The sequence below is a fragment of the Momordica charantia genome (assembly GCF_013281855.1).
Source record: "Momordica charantia cultivar OHB3-1 chromosome 1 unlocalized genomic scaffold, Mcharantia_2.0 BLBB01000001.1, whole genome shotgun sequence".
In the NCBI taxonomy this organism is placed as follows: domain Eukaryota; kingdom Viridiplantae; phylum Streptophyta; class Magnoliopsida; order Cucurbitales; family Cucurbitaceae; genus Momordica; species Momordica charantia.
In genome coordinates, this window is record NW_028275157.1 from 23,607,982 (window position 1) to 23,628,201 (window position 20,220).

Genomic DNA, 20,220 nt, shown 5'->3' on the forward strand with positions numbered 1-20,220 from the left:
TATCATTTTTTTATTTTTAAAACGCATAATTAAAAGATAAATATTTAATTAAAACTTAATCTTTCTATTTCTCTTTTTTTTTCCAGAAATGAAAAAAAAAATTACTAAACGTAGTCATGTTAAAAATTCATTAACAAAGGAGACTTAAACTTTTAAGATGTGTTTAGTAGATGATGTCAAAATTTAAAAAATATCTAATAAACTATTGAATTCCAGAATCTCTTATTTATTAGACATTATTCATTGACATATTAGATACAAAATTAAAAATTTAGAAATCTAGTAGAAAGATTCATTAAATACAAAATCGAAAGTTCATGAACGACCATCTCTGAGATACTTCTTCAAGATAACTCTAAAAGTTTTGAGACGAAACCAATTTGACCCTAAAACATCACCATCTCCAAGATACTTCTTCCATTTTCTTTAAGCAACATGAATACGTGGAAAGAAAAAGAAATCAATCATATGAGAGAGAAGCCAAAATCCAAAAACTTAGAACTTGAATTATGTGGTATATAAGGTGGAAGGGTGTTGTTTGGTTGTGGTGTGGGTTTTAAAAAAAGATTGGGTTCAAAGAAAAATAAATTAAAAAAAAAAAAGAAAAAAAAGTGGGTTATGGTGTTGTGTTGTGTCTAGTGGGTGATGTGCCCTATTTTGTCTCTTTTTTCATCCCTCCAAATTAGTACCTTCATGTACTATACACCACTTTTTATCACTCTTTTTCTTTTCTATCTTTACTAAAAAAAAAAAAATTCCTTTTTTCTTTTCTTTTTCTTTAAATTTTTCTACAATCTACCCCGTCGTTGAATAACCCAATTCCCCGTCTCCTGTTTTTTAATCATGATTGTTGATATCGGTTATGTTTACTTAATAGTCAGGTTTGCATTCAAACTAGTCTCTATTTGCATTCAACTAAGTCCCATATATATTTATACAATAAACTTTTAGAAGGTTGATGATTCGACAACTTTTGTTGACACACCAAATAACTATTTTTCGTTATTTCGATGACTAGACTTTTCAATCAATTATTTTCAACAAAGGAAATGGAAATAATTATTTGATGAATAGGAGCATGATTCCTTTTCTTGCATTCCCATGTAATGAAAAAAGAAGAAATCATTTGGTTGGACAGTGAGGAAATTGAGGAGACATCTCTACCAGACATAAAAAGGGCCCATGGCCCATCACCATCATGTGATAAAGATTTTATTATTATTTTTTTTTTATGGTAAAGAAGTTTTTGGAGTTCTCATAATTATAGCTTTCTGATAATAGAATCATCATAATTTGTGAACTGTTCCCAAAATAATTTAACAAATAGTAACATGTATGCATAACCATTTTCTACAAAGTTCTCTCCTATTTTCCTTCCGATTGTTTTTGGGAGCTATCCACATGACTCGTAATAGTAATTTGGTTTAATTCTCATTTCGGTCTACAAACTTTCAAAATATCCCCTTTGATCCCTAGATTTTAATTTTTTTTCTATTTTGGCTCATAACATGAAAATTCATACTAACGTATCAGCGTGGGAATGTATTCAAATCACATGAGTTGAATCTAGAATTGAGTAAGCAAATTTTAGGTGGAAAAGTAATTTAACGACTAAAATTGTTGTGTTTTGAAATTAAAAGACCAAAATAATTGACCATCAGCTTTGAGAGCAAAATAGGATAATGTTTAGTACAGCAATAACCTCAATCTTTGCAAATAAAAGAATCATTTTGCTCATGAATTTTGAGATTTCTCCAAAGTTTTGAAGCTCTCAAACTTTCAGTAAGAATTTGACTGTTCTAATAAAACTTCATTTATAGGCTGCAATATTTTATATAGCAAAATAACAAAAGCTATCTCCAGTAGTCATACAGAGCTGTCCTGATACCTGTATGTATAAGAAAACAGAAGGGAGAGAGGGGGAATCACTTAATTAATTACAGTTTCTGGCTCATATCTGAGCTCAAGTTAAAAAAAAAAAAAAAAAAAAAAAAAAAAAAAAAAAAAAGAGAGAGAGAGAGAGAGAAGAAAACTAAAGATTGCTTTTACATTCTCATGAAAAATAACTGAGAGAGCTAATAGTACAGAGAAGACATGTTGACCGGTTAAATGCCTCAGTACTCGAGCGACCCGACCGAAGTTATACCGGTACTCAAATTTCTGGATGACTCCTGTCTGTTGGCATAGTTATCACAACTGCCATTCGAGAGCCTCTGAATCGGTACTGAGTTCAAGAGCTCTAGGCCTCGTTTGCCCATCTCCTGCACTTCCTGTGGTGAGAGTATTTTGATGCACCACACGCTGTTGACGAACTCCCTGTTGAAGAGAAGACATTACCGCGCTCGTCAAGAAAGGATAAGGAGTTTGGACAAAACAAAGCTACCGCAACGAATGAGGAACAAGATCGAAATTGTTAAAGGATGTAATTATGCATAGAAAGGAAGATGAAGAGAGGGAAGGAACTCACGGCCAGGGATCATCCCCAAGAAGAAGGACGTCATTTTCCCTGTCAACAAATACAAGCTGCCAGCCTGATCTCAAAGGGTCCTCCAACTCGCCTTCAAGGCTGAACATGTGAGCGAGCTCACTGCGTAACTGATGGTAGCTACTGAATTTGGAAATATCCAGTGATCTACCGAAGGACCCCGACTTGTAAACCTGTAAAGAATTCAATAATACATTCAAAGAGAGAACAAACGAAGGAAATGCAGACTAGAAAGAAAGCAAGAGAAATGAATTGAATCGAGAGAGGGTTCGGTAGAGAGAGCAACCTTTACAAAGGTTCTGGTTGGTGGGTTTACTTGGCCTGTGTTTTCTGGAGACTGCAAGAAACCCGAATCCTCAATGCAATTTGAAGGTGTCCCGGCTGGATTTGCAGAGAAGTTGGTACCAGCAGGGTTCACATAATTGGATGAAAAAGGTATAGCTGTTGAGTCACTGTCACTGCAAATTCCCCTAAGATTTGGCATGCCATTCTGCAACAGAAGAGAGGAAGGCTCTATATTGACACCAAAGAGAAGATTGCTCTGCGGATCGCCATTCCCTTGATCTAATGAGCATTCTCTACCAGGAAACGGCGCCAATGAAATAGCATTCTGGGAGATATTAGTAGTCTGAGTCGTCCCCATATTTTCCCCCTGGGGAAGAACAAACTGAGAATTTCCAGAAGAGAGAAGAGGATCCACTGCAGCTCTCTTCGAAGGCCATGTAGATGAATGCATCATGGGATTGGTTCTAGGCAGATTAAGCAACTGAGACGATTCATCTTGCGGAAATGAGCCTAAGAGGCTGTGCAATGGTGAAATCATGGGACTCGTCACGTGGTTGGCATTTGAATCAGAAAAACTTTGCTGCCGGCACAAAGGAGGAATGGATTGCAGAGATTGTGCTTGAGATTGCGATGCAGAACCAAACTGCGACATTGAAGACATTGTGGTTGGAACTTGTTGGTGATCAAAAACTTGCTGTTGCGGTTGCGGCTGCTGCTGTGGCGGTGGTGGCGGCTGCTGGTGGTGGTTGTTAAAAGTTTGATGCTTAATCTCCTGCTGAAGAACAGAAGTCTGGGTTTGGGCCTGTGACACAGAGAGATGTTGGTTTTCATGATCAGATTGAAGAAAGGTCTGTTGAGGCTGAGGATGAGGCTGCTGCAACATCTGAGATGGCATGAAGGTAGCAGGCCTGTTGGGGAGACTTGGGTTCTGTTGGAACTGGAGAAGCGAAGCCGCCTGCGCTTTGGCGGGATCAACGGTTCTCATCTCCTGTAGTGCAGCAGCAGCCATTGCTTGATATATCTCCGGCTGCAAACCTACCATAGAAGCATCAAGCCTTGGCTGCATCCATGGTGCAACTCCGAGTCCATGGAAGTTCAGGGGTTGAATTCCACGATCTAGACCATCTCCCCGTAGCCACATTAGTTGAGAATTTAATCCCATATCGTCCTCTTTGAGACCTGAGACAGAAAAGTGAATCATGGAGCTTGTTAGAAACCACAAACCGGACTTCTAAACTATACAGCAATAAAAATGTATTATGCTAGTCCCTAAGAAGCATGAACTCTGTATTATTATACCGTGAAAAGAGGGCAATCCAGTGGGCCACGGTCGCTTAAGCCTAAGGGGAAACGGAGACGGATACATTGGGAAGGTTGTTAGCGGCTCAATCTCCCACAGGGAGACCCTTGGCTGTCTCTCCCCAGCCGTAGATTCATCCCATCCAACCTACATAATGCAAAAAATCAAGAAATTACTACTGCAATTAAAATCTGAATACACCTAACGATGCTTGATGGTAAAAGATAGCCTGTTCAAATATTTGATACGAATTTCATTGTAAAAGGAAACATAAACGAACCTTAACGGAGCGCCAGTGTGAGTTTTGCCATCGAACAGGATCTAAATCACTGATGCCAGTAATGGTGCCCATATAACTGGAAAACATACAACTCTTAGATGTCCATGATTCCTCAATATAATGATCCCACAAAATTGTAAACATGAGCAAGAACAAAATAAATATGACAATTAAATGCGAAAGTTCAATATCCAAATCTAATGATTCTATACTCAGTTGTCCAGCATTTCTTTGATGTATGTAAGATCACATGAAATAAAAACATACCCCACAACAAGTAATTAACAGTGTTCAGTTAACTTAAAGTACATATATGATATAACTATAACAGTCTAGAAACCTACCGACGAACACTTGATTCTTCAGTTTCAAATAGCATTCTAAAACGCATACCGACGGAAACACGGGTATGGTACACAGCTTTGACATACTTGGCCAGGGGTATGATGAACTCTGATGGGCTAGCCCTGGATGAAAAATTAATGTGACTTGAAAGAGTAATAAACAAAACTAACCAGGTTCAAGAATTGCACAAAAAACACACCTTGGATTATAAAATATTGTGAACCGACTATTTGTAGCAGCTGCATGGGCTGCAGCAGCAAGAAGCCCCAAGTGCATGCTGTCACTGGATAAAACCGATGAAGGCATCACTGTCTGTGGTCGATTAGCTCGACGGATTCCTAGCAGTAATTGATTCTTTTCATTCCTGAAGGGGGCAAAGTGCATCTAAGTCCAAGCATTGCAAAAATGACATAAATTTGAAAGGAATAAATGTTAGGAGTCTAAATGAGTGAACAGCCAGCCTTATGATGCACAGTCATGTAGCTTTCGGTCACATGAATGCCGAAGTTTTATTTATAAGTATTAACTAATCAAGCCTACATATGAGGAAGAGCATAGAAACAAACCAAATAAAGATCACGGAATCGCCAGCAACAAGCCTCTTAGCACTTACAAACACACTCCATCCAGTTGTAAGAAGATGCCTTTTGGGCTGACCTGCAGAGGGATTATAATTAGCCATATAAACTGTTTGGGAGAGAGTGAGGGGTTTTTTGAAAAATCACTAACTCCACAAAACTCACCACGAAAGATATGCCTAAATTTCCATTCATTGTCGTGAAGATCCCTTGCAATTAACTCCTGAGCAGGTGGCTGTTGAGAGAAGTCCTACAAGCGAAATTCGATATTATTCTGTTAAAACATTTTCAAACTACATCAATCTAGATTTAAGGTCATGTTTCAGAGGCATCTTTAGGATTACCAATGGAGGAAACACTTTCTCAGCAGCACGGCGAGGAACAGAAAATCCTCCATGTGTACTCGTGTCACTTGCTGTCAATGTCTTACAAAAATAATTGGTTGGTTGTTTGCTGGGAGCACCCAACTCAGCTGCAAGATAAGGCTCCTTTTGCTCTTGCTACAAAAAATATTAAAATTTTCAGGAAATGAAGTTCTTCCAAGGCTAATAACTTCGCCATTCGAGCAAATGTAACATACAGCACTGAGCGGTTGCAAGGTCATCTGAGCATACACTTCATCCGTCTCGACATCTGCCTGCAATCACCAATTCATCCAATAAGAAAGCCTTCGGACTTCGTCCAAAGCCATGATAAAAGTAAATGACAAGCCTTACATGCATTGTAACATTGTGAAGCTGACAGATAAGTTGCGGCGGCAAGCTTGGATAACTAGGTATATGAGCATCAACTTCTTTGTTGGTTGATATGGCAACCTACTCCATATAAATGAATAATACATTAGCAACTTATGTCCCTTTCAAACCATTAAACACCAGTAAAAAAAATCTAAAAAAAACGGAAGAAAAAACGACAATAGCATAGAGAAGCAAGTACGGAAAATGTCAGCTTTAAAAAATCAAACTTCTCAAGGCTATAAGATGGATCGGGCAAAAGGGAACAACAGGAACAAAATAGAAGGAAGGTAGATGACAAGCAAATTTTTTTGGAAAAGATTAATTGAGGAGTTGGAACTCTAACAATCGCCAGAATACACAAAGAAATGCAAGCACAGTACCGTATAAGAATAAGAAGCTTAACACAAATGGAAATCTCCAAGAACATCCTCTTGGATTAGAAGGAACAAGTCCATTTCAGCCAGATTGAAAACAAGTGATGAACAGGAATCAAGAGTTTCAAGGAACTCGCAAAAGCATGAAATGATTATTTAGACGATAGGCAAATAAGTTCCCCATCTGAAGAGAGTCGGTTTCTGATCTCAATTTTTGCAAAAGAATAATACTCATAGGCTTAGAGCTTACCTGCTCACTATGACCCTGTGGAAAATAAACAACGCGACTTCCAACAGCAGGTAGAGAAACAAGAGGACCCGCACACGCATGCCAAAGCTCCGAGTTAAGAACTCTTCTTTCCCCTGAAAATTTTGATGTTGAGTTTCAATAAATCCTAGCATTTTATCAAAAGATCAGCATCAACATCATAAATTTTACTAAAAAAAACACACACAGCAGAGAGAGGGGATCATTTGACAGAGAAATTGACCCAGCAAAGTTAGGACTTCCAGAAAGCAGAGGAAAAATAAGAGCAGAAATCAAGCGTGGTAGCAGCAACCCGGGATTTTCTCGGGAAACAAACAGGGAATATCAGCATCTTAGCTTATGGAAAAAGTAGTGTCATCCTTCGGAAAGAAAAAGAAAAGGGGGCAGAGGAAACTTATACCTTCCGGGGCCTGAGGACTAAAACCAGCAGTTGAAAGCCTCATTTTACTGAGATCCAACCTAAAAAAACAAATTGACCCACAAATTTGAAGCACCAAAGTATCTTCCAAGAACGCAACAACAACGACTGCAGAACAACCTTTTTTTTTTGCGACCCTTTTCTTTTTCCACTACAGAAATACCATAAATCGACCAGCAAAATCAATCTGAATCTTCAAAAAAGTAAACTACAAACAGTGAAACCTCATCTGAGAATATGACGAAGTGAAACCCCCCCAACCCCCACCGCCCAAAATCTCTCTCAGCCAAAGCCGGTTTCACTACAAAAGACGATCAACTTCAACTTCACCCGCATCTGATTCTCTCTCCCCAAACCCCCCACTGACCCAACTCTCCAATCGGCGACTTCATGCCACAGCAACTCGAAGTAGAGAGGGCAAACAAAACCCAATATCCAGCGCCCAACAAATTCACCCGAAGTTGGGTTGTGTAGTTAAAGAGCGAAGAATTCCAGCAAGTGGGTATCAGATCTCAGCCCCCAAAATGGCAAAAGGTGGAAGCAGGAAGCAAATAGAGAGGCAGATCTCAGTACAGTAGAACCCCAATTAGAGGTTCTGGGGCATTTGCATCTCCAGAAGCAAACACAATGATTTCAGGTAAAAGAAAATGATGGGGGTGGGGTTCCAGTACCAGAGTTTCAATTGAATAATATAAACTGGGTAGACAATGAAGAAACACAGAAGGGGTTTGAAATGGTCGAGAGAAAACTTGGTCGTTTATTGTAACAGACGAAATGGAAATCTGCTGGGAAACCAGCAAAGGCACAAGTAGTGGTGGTGGAAGGTACTAATTGCCACTGCTGGGTACTCGGCCACTCCAGAAACAACCCCTTCACCCCTCCCTCTGTTTCTCTCTCTCTCTTGTTGGGTACTCTGTAAAACACAATCAATCAACGCAACCAATATTATTTCTCGCTGTCTTTTCTGTACCAGGGATTAGGGAAAAGGTGAGGACAGGCTCTAGAGAGAGAGGGAGAAAGTGATTACGCGTATGAGAGAGAGTGCTGGAGTCAGTGTGTGATTTTTATAGAATCAGGGATGAAATTGAAGTCAAGTATTGTTCTTTATTAACTAACCCGTTTGCCCATTTTTCTCTCTTTTCACCCCATTTGGTGATTTGAAATGTTTTGTTCATATTTCATCAAATCCTCACTCATTGTTGCAATGAAGGAGAGAAAAAACCTCATTTGTTGGGAAGATTCCAAGAATAAGATGGTGAACATTTTCTTCTATAAAAATTTGTTTCTCAGTACAACCAATCTGATCCGATGAAGAATTTAAGTTCATGATTTCTTAGTCAGAGACATATACTAATTACCACTGTTCAATGAAAATTTATTTATGTAGATGAGTTTCCCTCAAATTTTTCATCAAAAACTATTTCGAATGTCAACAAATATCTCTTTTTTATAATGAACAAGGGATTTGTTGATAGTTTATGAAATGGCCAACAAATATCTCTTTTATATAATGAACAAAGGATTTGTTGATAGTTTACCGAACGTTTTTCTCGTTTCATCTTTTTTTTTTCCCTTCTTTTGCAGTAAAGGATAAACAAGTAAAAATGTACCTTCTCTTTTATGGTTATTTGATGATGAGTAATGGTAGCAGAGGAAATTATTGAAGAGGGAGAAAGATGTTTGGTGAACATTATAGGTCACATACATAATTCATTGAAAAGCTTATTTTGACAAAAGATCTACTATATGTTTTCTTCTTTAGGAAAGATTTTGGAAATTCTTTGTGAAAATTCACCTTTACTTCAATATGGTTTTTTTAATTATGTTCGTTATTGAGTTTTAGAATCCTTTGCTATTAGAGAGTAGAGAGTAAAGATAAGGTGGAAGAAACACATAAAATATGTAATTTTGTAGATACTAAAAATCTATCATCGATAATAAGAAGAAAAAAAAGAGTAGTTGAATATTTGTCTCAAATGAAAGCGAGAAGCTCTCGCATACCCATCAAGTAACTCTAGTAATATATTCATTGTCTTTTTTTTTCCTTTAAAATGGCGGATAAGCTATAGAATCCATTGAACTAGAATTGGAAATGGATCGAAAAATGAATTTTAAATATTTTATTGTTCTAGATAGGAATATCTAACTCGGGGTTTGGATGAAATAAATGTGTTATTTTATGTAAGCTACTTGGTCAGGTAAAAGTACTTGTGTATCTAATAATGAATACTTGATATAGACCTTGCATCATCATATTAAACTAAAATGGTATTTGGTAGCTAGTTGACCTAGATTAAAAGTAACATGAGATAAATATGTGATAACTTGGGTGTTGACCATGACCAAAGATGATAAATGGACAAACATCAAAGTCTAAACAAAATTAAAGAACGGAGTTTTAAAAGTAGAATTCAAAAGTTGCTTAATATGCATTGTAAACGATATTGAAGTCATTAGGCATCGAACTTAGTTGCGATGGTAGAATCTCTAGCAGTAGCAAACTAATTTTGAGACATAATCACATCAAATCGTGGGTACATCCTCATACGTCAAATAAAAGTGACGAGTCTCATATGTCAGTGGTAATTGACATGTACCTCCAACTATGAGGTTATCCCCACCCCCACATGTTGTACTCAAAAAAACAAAAGAAAAGTGGCAGAGTCTCATTTCTAATGAAAGAATTAAGATAAAAATGAAATTGAAAAAAATGACATAGTAATTTTTTAAATATACAAGAATCGAACGATATATTTTAAAAGTATAAATATTATAAACAAAAATAAAAATATGTCCACCAAAATAATATTTAAACCATAAAAATACAATCTTATAAAGGAAGAGAGTGATTTCCTCTCATATATTTGTTTGAATGGGAAACTCCAATCTCGAGAAGAGATATGATATGACCCATTTTTTCAATTTTCGACGGCAAAAAGCTTCTATTCCATATTTCAATTTTCATCTTTGTAATTATCAAACACTTTTTCCTTTTCACCTTTTTTTCACTTTTTATTTATAGTTTTTTTTTAATAATCATTACTTTAATGCAATCTGTTGTTTTTTTAATATATATTTAGAGAAGAATAATTATAAATTGCCAAATTTATTACAAAAGTAATTTAATTTTTGAATGAAATATCTTTTTTCCGTAATTTGCCAAATGTTTAACGTATCATGCCCATTTGAACACAATCTTTTTTTTTTCAATTTTTAAAAGATTTAAATTTATCTTTTTTCTTCTTTTTTCTTTGTTATCACCTTTTTTTAAACGCTTTAAATATAAAAAGTAGTTTTTAAAATCTTTATTCTCTTTAAATTTGGCCAAAAATACAGATGTCGTTCAAAGAAAAATATTATGAATAGATTGTGAGAAATTAGGTTAAAAAATACATTGGTCCCACTACTTTAACGATTTAGTCCATAAACTTTAATTTGTAACGATTTAGTCTCTGTACTTTTCAAATGGGTAACAATTTAGTCCACAAACTTTAATATGTAACAATTTAGTATTTGTATTTTAAAGTTTTTAACGATTTAGTCCTTATCATGATTTTTTTTTTGTTAAGTTTCTTATATATATGGATTGATAAACCAATGAATGACCAAATATGTTTATAAATTAGAAAGATTAAATTGTTATATGATAAAACTTAACATGTAATTTTAATAAGATTTTTCACGATGTGAACTAAATTGTTACAAAATTTAAACTACGGGGACTAAATCATTACAAATTAAAGTTTTGGAACTAAATCGTTATTTTAATGAAAGTACAAAGATTAAATCGTTACTTTAGTCAGAGTATAAAGACTAAATGTGTTTTTTAACCGAGAAATTAAATATAGTTTTTAAAAATAGAAAATAAAAAAACGAAACAGTGTCAAATAGAGCTTAAAATATATATTCTAATTTTAAATTTTAGTCCCAAATATTTGAAAAATATAAATTTTTTATGTTCAACAATACCAATGGAGTATCGACAATAGAAATTTTTACATAATGTTAATCTTTTATTAAAGGTTAGATATCCTTCCTCTCACACATAATTAAATTTAAAAGAAGAAAAAAAACCCTCCAAGTGTTCTACTTTCCATTAGTAACAAGTAGCTGATTGAAATTTTTTTAATTAATTTTACTATATTATTTATTTATGCCTGTGGCATAAAAAAAATTTGAATACTAATTTCTATTAATTATTTTTTTATTTTCCCAAAAATCACTTATGAATCATTGTGAAACATGTCTATTTAAAAAAGAAAGTTATTTTAAGGGTAATGTAACTCTAGCCGTGCTAAAATCACTTCCAAACATTCTCTAATTATATATTGTAACGTGCTTTTATTTTTAATAATTATTACAATGCTATAATTTTTTACAAATCATTCTATTAATCACCCTTGATTCGAAATAAAAAAATGACTCTCAATTTTTGCTCCCTTCATATGATCATTGTAATTTTTAGTTTACATTAACTCACTCTATTATTCTTTTTAAATGAATTTAGTTTTGTTCATATGAACAATAAATACCACAATAATTTTACATTGATATTTAAAACATATTGATTACGATGATCCATATTGAGATTTAGTTGTCTCTATTTTTCTCATTTTAAGTCATGAAAGACCTACAAATTTAAATAGCTTATTCCACTAATTCTTTTTATATACACCTAAAAAATCAATAATTGACTTAACCAATTATTTTTTTTTTGAAGAAATTATTTTATTTTCTTATTTATTGATAATTATCATAACCATTCATTTCAATATAACTTGTCTATTATTTTCTAATTCGCTCAATATTGTGAATTTTAAATTTATCTATATTTGCACAAGTAAAAGCTCCAAACATTAATAAATTAAATATTCCCAAAATTTTGTAATTGACGAATTTAAAATTCTAAAAAAAGGAGATATAAAATGTTTGAGGTCACATAATAATGGTATAAATGAGAACATTATTAGTAAGAAAGCTTCTTAGTTAAACATGTTTTAGACAAATCTTTTTTTTTTTAATAAATAACCAAAAAATGAAATTCTTGAAGGTCATTGGCCATCCACGAATGACTAAAATTGGCAAGGAACAAACAAATTAGAGAAATACAAGTGAAATCAAATTGTTTAGAGATAATTTGATTACTTAAGAAGGAAGATTCTGACTTAACATAAATTGGATTGGATTGTTCGTGGCACTCACAAATTCGATTATGCTCGAAAATCTGAAGATTGACTCAATTGCATCGGCCACGAACTTGCAAAATAAAAGAGCATGCTGAACAGAATTTTGTTGATGAAAAGTATGGTTAAAGTATATTTATGGTTAATGAAGTAATAATATATAATGATGCATTAAGAAAGTTTTTAACAATTTTGTTAGCGAATGAGTTTAATTGGGAATTTTTAATAAATTTGGGAAGTACGGAAACGTAAAATAGACAGCAGAGGAGGAGAGATTTGAGCCGTTGATCAGAGAGTGGGCCCCTGATGAGACGTGATGTGAAACCGCTGAACCTCTTTCATTGGTGAGATAATAAATGTATTACGTAGGAACAGACACAAATAATAACTGTCCCACGTTCCCATTTCCCACCACCACTCCTATGACATTTTTAACCGTGCTTTTACTATCACGGTAATAAAATAATAACATTCGATTAATTTTTACTCTGAATTCTCAGTAAGTAAACGAAGCTTTAGTTTTTAATCTTATTTTCATTCTTAAATTTTCAAAATATATAGTTTAACTTGTAAATTTTGTAATATGGTTATATTCAAGTCTCCTTTGATACTTTTTTCCTAATTTATTAACTTTACAATATTAAATCTAATTTGTGTGGCGTGAAAATGAGTCTATTTAGTAGAAAAATGACATTTATTTATCTTTCTTTTTTTTATTTGTGGGAGCTTTAAATTTTTATATCTCACATTGTTGTACCTAACAAAAAAAATAAAAATAATAATAATAACAATGCAATTTATTTTTTGACCTCTCTCCCCTAAAAAAACCTTTATCGCCTAAGCCTCGCTTCGTCGTTCTCCTCCTCCCCTTTCAATAATCGCCTTCTCTCTTTCCCTTTTCCTTTCGCTAGGGGATGGATAGTGATTGTTCACCCTAACTCAATTCTGTAGTGTTTTCAAGTTGATTAGAAGTTCACCAGTTTCCCCCCTCCTCGGTTCAGGTCTCAATCTAGTACCGTTTCAAGATGAATTTTAAGAATTAGATATAGACTATTAATTAATGCATACATGTGAGATTTTTTTTCTCTTCATAATTCTAATCTTTTAAACCTAAAGTTGAATAGAAATGTAATGTAAGTGTTATACTTGAAGATGTGAAGCATATTGGAAGGCGAAATAAAAACCAAGTATATAATTAATTCATGTACGTGGGAAAACTTTCTTCTTTCAATTCAACATCAAATGGAATAGAGAATTCAAACTTATTGCAGTCGATAAGACATGTATTAATCGCTTAAATCATGTTGGATTAAAATGAAAAATTGTCGGCTAAAAATAAGAGAAGAGAAAGGGAAGGATGTAAGATGGGAAAGTATAATTGAATCATGGTACGGAGTGGGAGACATGAACATGATTGTTTGGTGATGAATCAAAGCTATATAGCTAATGGACAACTCTCTAAACCCTCTCTCTTCGTACACTTTTTAATTATCTTCTCTTGTACCTTCCTTAATTCAAATCCATTTTGATTATTATTGCACATCATTTTCCAATCATCATTATCATTCTCTAATTAATTAACCCTTTTTTCTTTTCTTAATTATATCATCATCATATATGGTTTAGGAACGCCTCCAACTAATGTCTTTTCACAAATTTTGTTAGGGTGGATTCAATACTTTTTTTTTTCTCGAGTTATATGTCTATTTTAAAAAATTGTTGAATAATGTGACTTTAATACATGTAAACGGCAATTTGTTAATATACATATTTGGAGTCACGCCTTATTCATTTATAGTCAACAGAATAACGAGAACTATTTTCTTTATTTAAGGACTAAAAATGATAATTTTAAAGTTTAAGAAAACTAAAACAGAAAAGCTATTAAAAACTTCGAATATTAAAATAGATATTTTGTTTAAGGACTAAAAATGATACTTTAAAAGTTTAAGGATATTAGAATAGAAAAACTATTAAAAACTTGAATATTAAAATAGATATTTTAAAAGTTTAGATATCAAAATAGAATAACTTTCAAATTCTAGGGACTTAAATAAAATTTTTACATTTTTTAGAAATATATTTGGTTTAGTAACTGTTTGTTAACTTTGTATTTATTTTTCAATTTTTCAACATTGATTATTTTTTCATAAATCACAAGAGATACAGTCAAAGCGACTGCATACTATTTTGGCTTTTTTAAATATTATTTTGTTGAATCTAAAAAATACTTATTTTGATCTATGTATTTTGATTTGGTTTCATTTGGTTTTTTTACCATCTATTTTTGTTCATTTTAGTTCCTATCCCAAAACGTAGGTTTTTGTTTCTATTTTTAATACAAATTTATGGCTATATTTAAAAAAATAATTTAGTGAGTAATAAAGTGTCAGGGTAGAATTTTACTTGAAATAAATGATCTAAAAATGTACATAAAAAAACTTTTTTTAAAACGTTTCGAAAGTACATGACTAAGGTAAACAAAAATTGAAACCAGAAAGACCAAAAGAATATTTAACCTATAAAATAATTATCAACTAGACTCTTAAGCGAATAATTTATAAACTAATATTAGATTTAATAATAACATATATAATAAAAAAGTAATGTTTCCATCCATATAGCTTGAGCATACCAAAAAGGAATAAGGAAAGTTGGCTCATTTAGGGCATGTAATTGGTCTCAACCAGAGGAAGAAATTTTTGGTTGAAAAGATTCAGTCAAAAAAAAACACCACAATTAATTAAACTATATTATCACACAAATGAAGTTTAAATTAAAAAACCCCACTAGCCTTCTAAAGTAAGATTTTAGACCAAATCTCTTAAATATTCTTATCAAATTCTATTTGATAAAATAATAAATCACATTAAGTGAAATGTGATAATTATTGTATGGAAAAAAAAAAGTTAAAAGTAAACTTTGATCCCTAATGTGTTGCATTATATATTAAATTTACACACCCTATCATGATAATAATAATTTAATACAGAAAACAAAAAATAAAATGATTATCAAATAAAAAAATGTACATTTAAAAAAAACAAAGAAAATTATAATTCATCTTCTTTAGGGTGAGTAAATATTAATTTCGCTAAATTAAACCTCAAGCTTGAATAATGATAAAGTTAATTTTATTAACTAGTTGAGTTTTTTTTCTTAAAAAAAAAAAATTATGACTAGCCGAGAGTGCTTTTATGTAACTTGAAATTTTGGATATTGTGTAATTAATTCACGGATAATTTTCTTAATAATTTGTTTTAAAAAAGTATTAATTTTACCACTTTTTTCAATTTTGATTGATGTTTAGAGTTAAAGCTGACTTGTTGGATTAGGTAAAAGGAAAAACTGTTAAGTACAAAAGGTTATTAACCTTATGTTTAAAAAAAATAATAAGAATTATATAACATAACCGATTAAAAGATTGGATATATATATAATTAAAGCATATACATCATTTGATATAAAATATTGGCATATTTCAATAATTATTACATACTATTCAATAATTATTAAATCATGCTATTTAACTAGTCTTCAATAATTATCAGAAATAATTACATAATTTTGATTCTTTTGTAAGTTATGAATAATGGGTTACTATATTTAAAAGTCTTTAATTACAAAGAATCTTGTCATGAATTTATTTGAAATTGTTGATCTTCACATTGGAAATCATCTTAGTGTTGGAAGAATATATGATAAGATTGTTGATATGGATAATAAATTGAATATCCAATCATAATTAACTTTTATGAAAAATATTGCCACATATAGAAAATTTTAAATGAAAATAAGATTTTTATACTTTTATTTCCACCAATGTCTATATGCATCTCAATTGGTTTTACCTTACAGTTTAATTTTACAGTTGTAATAAATAAAATAAAATAAAGTGATTTAATGTATTTAGTTTGAGGAATCTCACACGATATGTTTTATTATCACACAGGTATACTATTTGACTCAAACAATTTTTTAATTTATAAAGGTTAGGTTTCTTTTTTCATTTAAATACTTTAAAATAAAATTAAAAAAAGCTATAGTTTTTTATTATCATTTTATTGTTAATTGTAAAATAAGATTCCATGTATAAGATATATACACACACATAGACAAATTAAAAAGAAAATATCTTAAATAAAAAAAAGCTTTAGAGGTATCTTTCAAGACATTAATGAATGGACCAAATGTATGTCACAAAATCAAAGATAAATTATATATATACACTACGAGTTGTGGATCATGATCGAATAATGCAGCTAAAGTCAAAATACCCCATATTATAATTTATACATAAAGCTAATATAATTGTAAATTAATTAATCCTCGTATAATTTGCCTATTTTACCTACACTACAAGAATTTATGATTAAAAAATATTTTTGTCTGACGCAGAAAAAATTGTCGTGTGTATTTATATATATACATATATGTAGATATATACATACATGTACATACATATATATAGAAAAATAAAATTTAGCATTCAAATTTTATTACTTTTTATCTTTTTAGTTTTGGAAAAAGGCACGTGTGGTTATTACTTTTTCCAACCTTCTTCCTGACGTCCTTTTTTAATCAGGAAAGGTAACTCCCGACTATTTTCAAATTTTTTAAGACGTTTTGTACCGTAGGAAAAAATGTTAATTTTTGTAAAGCTTGAACATTTTGACATTATATGTGTTAAAGTAAATGTCTCATGTTCAAGTCTTTTGTTGGATTATATGTCGATCTCATTTCGTAACGTTCTCGTTTGTTGTTTTGGTTTTTTCCTTTTTAATCAAGTAAAATAGAATTGTGTGATCTTCAACCTTTATAGAATCAAGAATGATAAAATAATATTTTTATGTATATTTTGGACGAAATTGAAATCGAAACAAAAAACAAGAAGCTTGTTTTTATTACTTTTAAAATTTCTAGATAATTTTAAAAATATTTCTAAAAAATAAAAAATATAAATAATTCTCAAATACTAACATTTTTTAATAAAAATATAATTGACAACATTACCAAACAAATTCATAAATTGATGGTTCCACGAAGGGGTGAAAGAGCATCTGAATGGGGTTTAGTTTATAGCATTGAATTTGAGTGCAATAAATAATGAAAATGACGTGGGAAGAAAAAAAGGATGATATATTATTTCCAAATTGCTGACTTTTAGTAATGATTTTGGATGTCTGAAGAAAGAAGGTTGAAACCAAACATGTCGAGTTAAAGAATTTAACACCGACGACTATATGGCAAATATATTGTTTAATGTTTGTAGCAGACAAAAAACATTAATCACTTAAAAAAAAATTCCTATAACCTCGTCATGGTCCATGCCTTAACCTAACAAGATTTATGAAAATTTCGAGTAATGGATGAGACACTTATTATTATTGAGGACTATAATCAAGTAGATAAGACACCTATTATCATTTCAATAATTGATAGTTCGATCTTCTATCTACCATAGCAAAAATCACCTTTCAACTATGAGACGATTGTAAATCACAATGTCGGTCGAACTTTTAATCTGATCGGTCATTCCCTAAATTTAAAAAATATTCATTGAATATTACAAAATATACCCAAAATTAAAAGTATGAGATTGTTACAACTAAACTCAAATTATAATTTAAGGTTAGTCGGTGCATCTCACACTATTTAATTATTTAATTTGAAGGATAAAGTTAAATTAACTTCGTAAGCTAAAATCAAGAGTGTGATTTTAACCCAACAACCCATAGGCTATATAGTTTATCTTAGGGTTGGTTTTTTTGCAATTTATTTTTCTTTTTCATGAAAAGCAAAAAAGAAAATTAATGGATGAAATTGATTATATCTTTTTGCGTAGGGGTATTAGAGAGAGAAAGTGAAAGTGAAAGGGGTGGAAAAGGAAACAGAGAGAAAGTGAGGGGCCACCAGGAAAAAAAGTGATAGATAGATGCCAAGAAAGCGACAGCTGAGTGCTTAGATTTGTGGGTCCCACCGCTAATTCCCTGATTAGATTTTCCTCGTTCCTCCTTCCACTTTTTGACGCCACTCATCACGCGCCATCAATTCCACGCGCCCACCGTCAACCCGACCCCACCACATGACCCGACCCGACCCGATCTGATCCGCCTTTATCCTCATTTCCTATTCCAGGTTTATCTCGCTCCTCCACCAAACAACCCTCTCCTTCGATATTTTCAGACCAAATAATTGAAGGGAATAGTTCTTAATTTACTCTTTCTTTTCTCCTTTTTTTTTTTTTCACATCAATGAATGTAAACTAATCTTCTTTGATATTCCTCTTTAATTGAACTTAATTAAAATATTTTTAACGCGAGAGATTATTTCGTTTGTAATTGTACACTTATTTTCTAAAGTATATTTAAATATGTAGAAATTCTCATTCAAGTAAATTAAATATTTTTGTGATTGGAGAGGTATAGGATTCGCTAAATTTCTTAAAGGTATGATTTTTATATATAGAAAAACTATATTAGGAGAGAGATTTGAAAACTCAAAATGATTAATGATTATTTTAACAGTAGTGCAACAAAAAATCTAAACAAAAATTACATATGTCATCAAAATTTATGAAGATATGTTACGGAGATTTGACACTAAAATCTTTAAAGAGCGTCGGGTACCTCTTCCATCTACACGTCTTCTCCTTCTCGAACCACAATATTCGCAGCAATCACGCCATTGACCAATCTTTTACACCAATGAAATTGAGGTTGGGAATTACTTTGGAAGTGCTATTTGAAAGAATTATGTAATTTTTTTTCTTGGCCTATGCACTTATTTTAGCTTTGATGTTGGAAAAAAGAAAAAAAAACTTTACTATTTGTCATGTTGATCCAGTTGAGTAACAGAAAAAGAAAAAAAGAAAGAATCTTTTAAGTATGATTTGTCATTTTGGAAAATAGTTCAAATTTCAAAAAAAAAAAAAAAGAAAAAAGAAGAAGAAATAAAGAAAACATTTGGTTTATCGGGGTAAGTTTTAGTTCCATTGGATACAAAAATTTGACACTTTTTTTTTCTCTTCAAGATTTTGATTTCACATAAAAAGTTTCATATTTTTTTGAAACTACCAAACAAATTATAATATCGAAGATAATAAATTAAGGTATCTTAATACAAATAACCCACATTTATTGATTGAAAAATAAATTAAAATAAAAATTGAATTCTACCACTGGATTATTTTCAACTATGAGACGGAGCACAGAATGACGCAATTGTCTTGATCTTAGATTAGAAAATTATATTAACCATTCAAGAATTCAAAATTTTCTCCCTAATTAAGTTATCATATTAAAATAATTACATACATAAAAAATTAAAATAAAAGCATATTGGATATCCAAACATATTTTAAACATAAAACTGTTCAAAGAAAGTTAAAACGTCTTAACTATTGAGTTATAACATATCGACATCAAAGTCATCAATATTCATCTTATTTTGTCATCGTTTTAGATTTGGAGAGATATTTACGACACGGATAGGGATGTCAAAATGTGCATGGAAGTAAATACGTGCACGTTTGAAATGAAATAGGAGGGCATGCCACCAACCAAAAAAGCAAAGCAATATTTATCCCTTAGAGAAGAAAATTAGAGAGAATCAAATGCCAATTAGCCACAACTTTACGACTGATAACTAAAGTTTTTGGAAGAACAAATCATCTCTAAAGCCATCATGTGGGGCCCTCTCTCTCTTAATCATGTTTCTTTGTTTGTTTGTTACATAAGAAAATTAATTTAATTAAGATCCACAATTCCACTTTCCTTTTCTTGATTACTCTATTTAGTCCTTAATTAAGGCCTTTAATTTTGTCTTCATCTCCCTCTCTTTTCTTGTTTTACACATTTTTACTTAATAATTTTTCTTTTTAGTACGTTTGAGATAGATTGAATTTTAGATATGTTAAATAAATAAATAATAGTTATTTCTCATTTTGTAGTTTTTTTATTTATTTC

The 20,220-nt window shown here is 31.6% G+C and overlaps 1 protein-coding gene across 2 annotated transcripts; it reads right to left on the minus strand.

Annotated features, from left to right (window-relative positions):
• Positions 1 to 1,795: 1,795 nt before the first annotated feature.
• ARF6 (auxin response factor 6) lies at positions 1,796 to 8,120 on the minus strand. 2 transcript variants are annotated; one of them, XM_022290846.2, is made up of 14 exons: positions 7,053 to 8,120; positions 6,635 to 6,747; positions 5,990 to 6,088; positions 5,854 to 5,910; positions 5,618 to 5,773; positions 5,439 to 5,523; positions 5,262 to 5,352; positions 4,895 to 5,059; positions 4,695 to 4,817; positions 4,351 to 4,426; positions 4,070 to 4,217; positions 2,772 to 3,949; positions 2,468 to 2,658; positions 1,796 to 2,316 (listed from the first exon to the last, which is right to left on the minus strand). In XM_022290846.2, exons 1-14 carry the CDS (start codon positions 7,093 to 7,095, stop codon positions 2,115 to 2,117), a joined length of 2,727 nt encoding a protein of 908 aa, XP_022146538.1. In that variant the 5' UTR covers positions 7,096 to 8,120; the 3' UTR covers positions 1,796 to 2,114. The 2 variants fall into 2 exon arrangements, with proteins under 2 accessions (XP_022146538.1, XP_087975373.1); XM_088119247.1 differs by lacking the exon at positions 7,053 to 8,120 and adding an exon at positions 6,840 to 7,022.
• Between the last annotated feature and the right edge of the window lie 12,100 nt (positions 8,121 to 20,220).

What these genes read in the sequence shown, in the direction of transcription:
- ARF6 (XM_022290846.2), bottom strand. Translation starts at nt 7,095, where the DNA reads ATGAGGCTTTCAACTGCTGGTTTTAGTCCTCAGGCCCCGGAAG. An exon ending in TAGTCCTCAGGCCCCGGAAG is followed by an intron (nt 6,748 to 7,052) that starts GTATAAGTTTCC and finishes CAAAATTTTCAG; the next exon opens with GGGAAAGAAGAGTTCTTAAC. An exon ending in AGAAAGTGTTTCCTCCATTG is followed by an intron (nt 5,524 to 5,617) that starts GTAATCCTAAAG and finishes TTTCGCTTGTAG; the next exon opens with GACTTCTCTCAACAGCCACC.